At 45.0% G+C, this 10,054-nt stretch overlaps 1 protein-coding gene across 1 annotated transcript; it reads left to right on the top strand.

The window, feature by feature from the left end:
- The first annotated feature begins 923 nt into the window (after nucleotides 1-923).
- Nucleotides 924-8,491, top strand: LOC112258861 (riboflavin-binding protein). The gene is made up of 6 exons (XM_024433492.1): nucleotides 924-1,091; nucleotides 1,859-2,066; nucleotides 2,231-2,324; nucleotides 2,515-2,643; nucleotides 2,766-2,862; nucleotides 6,847-8,491. The coding sequence occupies exons 2-6, from the start codon at nucleotides 1,904-1,906 to the stop codon at nucleotides 7,216-7,218; spliced, it is 855 nt and encodes a 284-aa protein (XP_024289260.1). The 5' UTR covers nucleotides 924-1,091; nucleotides 1,859-1,903; the 3' UTR covers nucleotides 7,219-8,491.
- The last annotated feature ends 1,563 nt before the right edge of the window (nucleotides 8,492-10,054 follow it).

Genomic DNA, 10,054 nt, shown 5'->3' with positions numbered 1-10,054 from the left:
CAATAATGTCAATGGAGCAGAATGTCATTATCTTACTGCCATATCTTATTGTCATATCTCATTGTCATATCTTATTGTTACATTATTTCAGGTTCTTGGTTTTAGGCAATCGTATCTAGGCCACAAGGAACTCCATCTGCTGTGAAGAGGCCAAAAGGCTAGTGACGACACAGGGAGTCTGGGGCAGGGATTAGTTGGCACCCCGGGTCTGAGGGGGTGAGAGATTACAGGACAAGAGTACAGGACAGGATGAGCACTGGGCAAAGTGTCTGTTCGGATCTCTATTTTCACCAACATACAGTAGGTCACACAGGCCCAAACATCAAAACATTGAAACAAATGTATGCCTCATTGCAAAAATAAATGGAGTGCGGATTTTGCTGCAAGTGGCAGATTGAAGTTATTTGTGGGGCAATGGTTGTCAGAAGGGAGATGTATTCCAATGCTCTCAGCATATCATACAGTATCAAATCTCATCCTTCACCTCCCCTTCACACAAAGCCCTGAGCTCTGGGTTTGTGGGAGGAGGGGAGGACAGGTGACTCAGCACTTGTGGAGGATGCACTTATACCAAGGACAACGCCGAGCCAACATGTTCATATAGGAACCAATCAATTTGATGAATCCAATGACAACCATATCCTGGTGTTTTTCAGTAACTGGTGCTTGATACAGAATGACAGTACGTTTGATACAGAATGACACTACCTGGACATAATATGCTCAGGACAAATCATATTACATGGTACAATACTGGATGGGAATACCTCCACACATATCTTTCTAATGTATATGATAGAAATTAGTGTGTGTGTGTGTGTGTGTGTGTGTGATATGGATTACCAGCAAGCGGGAGGTCGGAGGAGGAGGAGGAGGAGGAGGTGGGGGAGGTGGCCAGGGGCTTAGATATCCTTCAGTTAAACCAGTGAGAAACTCGTGCTGCCCCTGTGAAGAAGTGATCATAACAAGCAGTCAGCCCGGAGGAAGAGCTGCGTAGAGTGGTGCTGATTCGACGACGATTCCAAAGCTGAGGAGACACGTCGCACAAGACCAAGCAGAATCAAAAGGAAAACGGTTTCTCCCACCGCCAGGTAGGCTAAGGCAGGCGAGGAGTAAAGTATTTTTGTCGATAGTGGAAAATAAACAAATGGACACAGATTGCAAACTACGCAGTTGGGATGTTGTGGTGTTAAATCTTGCCATTCCCGTTATTTTGTTTAAAGCTAATCAAACATGGTTTTACAGTAGCCTATCTTTGCATTTGTTCAAATCTGAATTATTTTGTTGTGAAATTATTAGTTGATAGTTGAGTTTGTCAGGTATGGTCATCGTTTTACTGAAGGGAAGTCAGTCATTTGTAGGTTTGTAGCTGATAGCCTACATACAGACGACCTACAATAAGTAGCCTACATTGTTATACATCTACCAACGCGATTTGTAAACTCTGAAATGTGATAAACATGTCTGTAACTCATGTTCTATAAAATAGTTAAATGAAAGTTCATAAGAAATACCATATTTAGGATTTAATCAGGTTTTGTTATGCATGCCTAGCGTTATCCAATGGCTAGATAGGCTATAGCTTAATATTTCACAGGCTGTGTCATACATCACACCAATCCTTGAACCTCCTTAATTAGGCTAGATGCTCCACGGCACGTCATTGAATTCAAACTATGTTATGGACAGACTAGACAGTCTTTGATCAGTCGTGGTTGATCTTACTCCTTTTTGAGGGAAACATTCTCTTTAGTGCTATAGGCAATAGGGAAACATTCAAATGTCACATTATTTTAAAAACTGGGCTTCATATTATATGGTTCACTGAACCCGCTTGTCTCCCGCTCCGCTGTCCAAGGTCCTGATTATAGCCGGCTAGCTGAACGAATCGCAGGTTGAAGAAATGGCTATCACGTCAAACTCCCTGCCATTGGTCTGTGCATATTTAGCGGCTACCCTGATCGGTCGCATTTTGTGTTTGGAGGGGGCGTGTCTACAGGACGGTAGACAGAAGACCACGCCCAGCCAGGAACCTCACCTGAAAGAGTGCACAATCTATGCTGAGAGTGAGTGAGAGCACTGTGCTTTTTAAAGACAACAACATGCATCGTCAAACCATGATAAAGAGAGAAAACTGCTGTTGGAAGTTTGCTATCTAAATCCTCAATCCTCCTATGAGATGAGGTGTCTCCCCATGGTCATAATCTATCCATATCTGTTCTCTCATCAGATGCATGTTGTTCAGAGGATGACATCCAGGATCTTAATCCCATGACCAGTGAGAAGAACAGTCCCTGGGACAAGTGTGGGAAACTGAGCCCGAAGTAAGTCTGCCATTTACAGCGGCCTTTGATCATGACTAGCTGATATAACCAATATTTTCAATCTATCACATCAAAGCCAATAGCCAACAAAGACAACACCATTGCACTACTGGAGCAAAGAGAGAGTTACATGCTGTGGTCTACACTCTCTCTCTCTCTCTCTCTCTCTCTCATCCATCTCTATGACCAGGTGTGAGGACTTCCTGAAGCGTGTGACCTGTTTCTACCGTTGTTCTCCTGATGCAGCCCGCTGGCCACACTCTCACCTCCAGTCCTCCATGCAGGCCGTGCCACTGTGCCACAGCTTCTGCCGTGACTGGTGAGCTCACTACAATAATCTAGGGTCCCCAATGTAAACTGTACTGAAGGCTAATCACATCATCCAGCAGTATCAAATGTTGATCTGTCATCTGGTCATTGCAACATAACATTTTTCTTCAGGTATGAGGCCTGCAGGATGGACATGACATGTGCTCGTAACTGGGCCAGAGACCCAAGAGGACAGAACTGCACCGGGAACTGTGTGCCGTATCAGCAGGTAGGCTGTTGATTGGATGGGCAGCAGCCAGTCTCATGGGAGGGAGCCATGTTGAGTTGGCTGTAATGCTGTGTTGAGCTGTGTTTTAACCTTGCTATAAATATATCTGTATTTTGTTTTCAAAAAGAGATATTTAGACTCAACGATTCGTTTCTTTGAGGAAGTTAAGAACCGTCCTAGCCAGATGGCCAGTCCGCCCCTGGGCTCTGCTCTGTACTGCTCCACTGGACAGAGGAGGATATAAAAAGAGGCAGAGTGACCCAGGGCTTGTGCACAGCTGGGACCAACTGTGAACCTCCCAGTCACACACAAACATGCACGCACACCAGAGGAGGCTGATGGGAGGAGATGTAAGGGGACGTGCTCATTGTAATGGCTGTATTGGAATGAATGGAATGGTACCAAACACATCAAACACACAAAAAAATAATGGTTTCATTGATTCCATTCCAGTCATTACACTGAGCCCGTCCTCCTTAAGCTCCCCACACCATCCCCCTCTGACACACACACACACACACACACACACACACACACACACACACACACACACACACACACACACACACACACACACATAATCAGTGGTTGGATGTGATGATGAGAGGTGACAGGAGTGTGTGTATGTTTATGTGGAAGAGGCAGGTCAGGGAACCACAAATATACCAAATAAAAACATAATTATTGTGAGGCCATTCAATTAAAGTTAATCTGTTCTGAATATGAGGGTCCTGCTATACGGAGACCTCCAAAAGACCCCAAAAGGAGGAGTCAGAATGTTTGAACATAACAACTCACATCTAATAGAAATATTGTTTACACAATAACAATATTTTCACAGATTTATGCTATTCATTAGTTTGACCCTTTGCTTAAGAGCAACTGACTGAATGGAACTCAAATGAGGTTGGAAGCTATTTGTGTCCAGGCATTTTAATGACGGCTCTTTTAATGATCTTCAGCTGTTCCAAAAACAATTATTTTAACAAAGATAGTAAACAGGTTTGTAGGTAAACAGTTTGTAGGTTAGACTGGAATGTTCAGTTTGATTCCTCATCAGACAAAGGAATTGGGAATCTAACTGCACCTCACCCATTCACATGTCCTCTCTAACGAGCTGACAATGCCTCAGTCTGCCTCAGGGCCACTGTACACAGCACAGGCAGGATGCAAATAAATACACGGAAACACACACACTTGCACGTTGGCTACTGCACTCACATATAGGCTACACACACACACACAAGCAAACACATGCACATTCTGTACTCACATATAGGCTACACACACACACACACACACAAACACATGCACATACTGCATTCACACATAAGCTAGACACACACAAAAACATTTGTACATGCACACACAATACTGCACACACACGTACAAACCATCAAAACATCCCCCTGGCCCTTCTCCCAGGATCCTCTCTGGCTTTCTCCCTCAACGCCTGTAAGCTCTGCTGGCTCCTCTCCATCGCCTCACTGGCCACAGCAATGTTCTGTGGCTTCTTAACATCATCAACAAGGAAACCAACACTCTCTTCACGCTCTCCACTCAAACACTGGTTCTGAAGTGGGCAGTGACTCTGCACTAACATGCATACAGACTGGCAAGCCTGTGTTGCGATAACAGCAGGTTGATGTTTATTGGCATGAATCTTCTCCTTAAGGCAGAACTGAGCGATTTCCTCTAGATCTAGCCAACAGCAAAGTAAAAATATTGTATATATTGTATATATTGTAAAACTTCATGAAAACAAATGTAAGGTTAATGTTGGGCACTAGGGTTGGGCACATGACCATGGCCACCCCAGGAGAGGAGGCTAGTAATAAGACCAGCTAGTAGCTATCTGCTGCACAGCAACAGCGCTGTCCTTCTAACAGTCAATATAGCAGTGCTTCCTAAATGTTCTGAGTGACTCATTCACTCCTTATCCCTCAGACAGAGAATGAGAGAGGGGGAGAGGAGGGAGGAGAGAGGGGGAGAGGAGAGGGGTGAGAGGAGAGGGGGGAGATAGGATAGGGGGAGGGAGGGAGGAGAGAGGGGGAGAGGAGATGGGGGAGGGAGGAGAGAGGAGAGGGGGAGGGAGGAGAGAAGAGAGAGGGGGAGAGGAGAGAGGAGAGGGGGAGGGAGGAGAGAGGAGAGAGAAGAGGGGGAGGAGGAGAGAGAGGGGGAGAGGAGAGGTGGGAGCGAGGAGAGGGGGAGGGAGGAGAGAGGAGAGAGAGGAGAGAGGGGGAGGAGAGAGGAGAGGGGGGAGGGAGGAGAGAGGAAAGTTGTAACGGTAGCACTTCTTACAAAGTGGTGATGACTCACTCTCCAGAGAATCAGAGCTTACAGATATAGGATCTTAATTTGACCTATAATGTCACAGCAAAATAAACATTCAGCAACAGAATTTAAATGCCTAGTCCATAATGTAGCTGGAGCTGTGGTTAAGCTATTATCTGGCCAAAAGCAGGCTACATGAAAAGTGTAATACTGTTAATATAACTGTGTGTTAGATTGGGTTTTCAGTTCATTTAAATAAGAAAGCTCATCTGCATTCAAATCAAATCAAATTTATTTATATAGCCCTTCTTACATCAGCTGATATCTCAAAGTGCTGTACAGAAACCCAGCCTAAAACCCCAAACAGCAAGCAATGCAGGTGTAGAAGCACGGTGGCTAGGAAAAACTCCCTAGAAAGGCCAAAACCTAGGAAGAAACCTAGAGAGGAACCAGGCTATGAGGGGTGGCCAGTCCTCTTCTGGCTGTGCCGGGTGGAGATTATAATAGAACATGGCCAAGATGTTCAAATGTTCACAGTAGTTGTCGAGGGTGCAGCAAGTCAGCACCTCAGGAGTAAATGTCAGTTTGCTTTTCATAGCCGATCATTAAGAGTATCTCTTCCGCTCCTGCTGTCTCTAGAGAGTTGAAAACCGCAGGTCTATAATCACAGTAGTTGTCGAGGGTGCAGCAAGTCAGCACCTCAGGAGTAAATGTCAGTTTGCTTTTCATAGCCGATCATTAAGAGTATCTCTACCGCTCCTGCTGTCTCTAGAGCGTTGAACACAGCAGGTCTGGGACAGGTAGCACGTCCGGTGAACAGGTCAGGGTTCCATAGCCGCAGGCAGAACAGTTGAAACTGGAGCAGCAGCACGGCCAGGTGGACTGGGGACAGCAAGGAGTCAACATGCCAGGTAGTCCTGAGGCATGGTCCTAGGGCTCAGATCCTCCGAGAGAGAGAATTAGAGAGAGCATACTTAAATTCACACAGGACACCGGATAAGACAGGAGAAGTACTCCAGATATAACAAACTGACCCTAGCCCCCCGACACATAAACTACTGCAGCATAAATACTGGAGGCTGAGACAGGAGGGGTCAGGAGACACTGTGGCCCCATCCGATGATACCCCCGGACAGGGCCAAACAGGAAGGGGAAAAAAACACCCACTCTGCCAAAGCACAGCCCCCACCACTTGCGGTGCAGGAAAATTCTCAGCAAAAAAAGAGTGATCAAATTAAGATCCTACATCTGTAAATGTGTAGGCCCACGGTGTCTACCATTCTACCAATTAGCTTTTCCAATATCAAGCTTTTCTGAGAAATGTAGGCTTAGACTTCATTATGGTTTTTTTGGCCCTAAAACCTGAATTTGGATTAAAGTGAAGGGGAAAACATATTTATTTCCCTCAATCAGCTGGCTTTTAGATGACAGAAGAAGCATGACCTTGTGTGCTGGTCCCCCATGTCTCCAAAAGCCTTTCTCTGTATGATGAGGGCACTAATGGATGGGTGAGAGAGAGGTGGGAGTGGCAGCTGCTGCCTGGCAAATGCTTTGTTTTTTCAGAAAAGGTACATCTTTGTGTAATCAATAGTCCCAATTAAAATGAGTGCCTTAATCAGAGGTATAATTTGCAACACACAGAGAAGATAAGGGTCATATCGAATCTAATGTCAAACTACACCTCCAATGATTTCCTCTTTGCTACCACAGATGTACCAGCATGGCCGGGACCTGTGTGAGAGCCTGTGGGGGGACGCCTTCATGACGGTGGAGGATGAGGAGGAGGAACGAGAGGGGGGTGAGGGTATTAGCAATGGTAATGGTGGACGTCCCTGTGGATGCCTGACCCTCAGCCCCTCGGACAGGGAGGTGATCTCTGCCCTCAGGGCCCTGGAGGAAGACCCAGAGGAGTTGGACACCACCAAGAGTGGCTTGCCTCAGTACCGTGCCCCCTGCCACAAGCAGCCCAAGACCAAGTCTGCCACACTGCCCCTGCAGGCGCGGAGGAGCAACGGCAACATTGTGATGCGCAAACGCTCGGTCGTTGTGGGTGATGTGGAGGGTAGTGGGAGTGGGCTGTAGATGAACTGACAGAATCTGATCTCTGAATCTGTAGCTCTGTCCCCAAGCTGGGGTTGTCATATCTCGCTCCTATAACTAACCTTACCTCACATACTGTACCTCTCATCATTACGCACCATTATAACCCATCAATCAAATGTTGCTTAGAGACGCACCATATTTTGAAGTAATACCAAACATATCAACCATTATGACATGACATGCCCTTAAATAATGTACGTAAATAATGTACGAATAGTGACATTGACCGTAACATTATTCTGAAAGGTTAAACAATCAACAGCTACAATCAAAGTGTATGACATCATGTTGTATTACAGTCTGTTGTTACATGGTACTTGGCCCAGGGACTGCAGTTGAAAATTAGCCGGCTGGCTAAAACTGGCACATTTATACAGTAGTAATGTTGATTAATGTCCACTGTCCCTGTAAAAGTAAATGTAATAAAGTAAAGTAGTTGCTAAAACAGGTGACACCATTCATGATCGCCATCAATGTTTGGCATGTAATTGTCAGTCATGTAAGCTGATTATAAACATATGTAGTCTTGCAGCTACATTAGTAGGCCTACAAATGAAAATATCTATCATCTTGTGAGGCACCTGGGACTGCCTCGGTGCATATCATACTGTAGAGTTGTGTTTACCCATCAGTGGACTGCAGTAGTTTCTAAACTGCAGTTGTGTAACTTTACCATCAGACTAGGCATACAGGAGATATACGTATCCATACAGAAGCGTCCAAAATTCCTCTATTCCTCAATCCTAAACACCTTTTTTTAGACATACCTGTACAACTGTCAACATGCTTGGCATATTTTACTATCGTGATATAACGTAATCTGTTTTCTTGTCATGAAATGTTTGATAGTGGAGGAGGGAGGTAGGGTGTTTGTGATGGTGGTGCACAGCCACATCATTAGAGTGGTTGCCATCCTGCAACCATAGGAGTCAGTCAGCTGTTAAAAATGATGAAGTATTTTATATAGCTGGAGGAAGTCTTGAATTTCAGAAAGAGAATCTGCGCAAAGGACAGACTTAGACTGCTGATGTAGAAACATGACTCATCTTTTGTGTTAGTATGATAATGCATCAGAACTCTATTCAGGCAATGCCATTCAAGATGCTGTGAAGTAGAATTAGAGCCAAACTCTATAGAATGTCTATAGAATGGAGGACCAAAAGGGAACCTGTTTGTCTGAGTGTGACATGATTACCTATTTGGGGTTCTTTTGTTTCTTGACATCCTCAATAAACACTGGATTTCAAAATCATTCCATTGGTATTTTCTATTGTGTTGTTATTAGAGCCATTGCCAGATCAAAATACATAGCAAATATGTGTTCTGTGTTCTCCATATGCAGCACTGTCCAACCATTTGACCTGTCACCTCAGGATAAAAACGCTGTGTATTATAAGGATGATGTCATCACCAAACATGGCCGCAGGGTCAGTCCACCTCTGATGTTCTCACCAGTCCAGCTCAAGCTGGCAGACAGCTTGACAGTTTGATTATGGGAGTGAATAAATATAGTATATGTATTGTTCAAATTACAAAGGCGCCACACCAGCAGTTAAAGCCTTCAATATGGTTTTTTAAAATAATAATGTCCCACTCAAATTAGCAGTATGAGACCACACTGTGTGTGTGTGTGTTTTTTTTCGGGGCTCCTGAGTGGCGTAGCGGTCTAAGGCACTGCATCTCAGTGCTAGAGGCGTCACTACAGACCCTGGTTCGATTCCAGGATGTATCACAACCGGCCGTGATTGGGAGTCCCATAGGGGGGCGCACAATTGGCCCAGCGTCGTCCAGGTTTGGCCGGGGTAGGCCGTCATTGTAAATAAGAATTTGTTCTTAACTGACTTGTCTAGTTAAATAAAGGTCAAATAAATCAAATGTGTGTGTGTGCTCTTGCAGGAGGCTAATACAAACAATACAGTAAAGTTGTGTGTCATTCCTGCCTAAAGGATAGACAGCAAAACACAGCCTGCTCCACCCTCTCCAATTCTGCTGCCTAAAGGATAGACAGCAAAACACAGCCTGCTCCACCCTCTCCAATTCTGCTGCCTAAAGGATAGACAGCAATACACAGCCTGCTCCACCCTCTCCAATTCTGCTGCCTAAAGGATAGACAGCAATACACAGCCTGCTCCACCCTCTCCAATTCTCCTGCACATTATCAAGGCACACTCTCATCCCTTCCTTCTTCTGTATAATTCCTAGGATTGATAGATCATGTTTCTGCCCATGTACAGTACATTATAGGGAGATTATAAACAGAATGTACAGGCAACTGCCAAAATAATGGACATATTTGAGTAAATTAAGGATTTAAAGTATATTGAAAGCAGGTACTTCCACATAGGTGTGGTACCGGAGTTAATTAAGCATTTAACATTGCACCATCAAATCAAATCAAATCATATTGGTCACATACACATGGTTAGCAGATGTTAATGCGAGTGGCTTCAAGAGGGCCACCATTGTTCCTGTTCCCAAGAAAGCTAAGGTAACTGAGCTAAACGACTACCGCCCCGTAGCACTCACATCCGTCATCATGAAGTGCTTTGAGAGACTAGTCAAGGACCATATCACCTCCACCCTACCTGACACCCTTGACCCACTCCAATTTGCTTACCGCCCAAATAGGTCCACAGACGATGCAATCTCAACCACACTGCACACTGCCCTAACCCATCTGGACAAGAGGAATACCTATGTGAGAATGCTGTTCATCGACTACAGCTCGGCATTCAACACCATAGTACCCTCCAAGCTCGTCATAAAGCTCGAGACCCTGGGTCTCGACCCCGCCCTGTGCAACTGGGTACTGGAC

This window comes from Oncorhynchus tshawytscha, linkage group LG09, assembly GCF_018296145.1.
Source record: "Oncorhynchus tshawytscha isolate Ot180627B linkage group LG09, Otsh_v2.0, whole genome shotgun sequence".
Taxonomy (NCBI): domain Eukaryota; kingdom Metazoa; phylum Chordata; class Actinopteri; order Salmoniformes; family Salmonidae; genus Oncorhynchus; species Oncorhynchus tshawytscha.
The sequence above is the reverse complement of the archived record's forward strand: the minus strand, read 5'-3'. Positions and strand labels throughout refer to the sequence as shown.

Coding starts and splice junctions, on each gene's coding strand:
- LOC112258861 (XM_024433492.1), top strand. CDS start 1,904: ATGGCTATCACGTCAAACTCCCTGCCATTGGTCTGTGCATATTTAGCG. Junction 2,325..2,514: donor TGTGGGAAACTGAGCCCGAA/GTAAGTCTGCCA, acceptor CTCTATGACCAG/GTGTGAGGACTTCCTGAAGC. Junction 2,644..2,765: donor CACAGCTTCTGCCGTGACTG/GTGAGCTCACTA, acceptor ATTTTTCTTCAG/GTATGAGGCCTGCAGGATGG.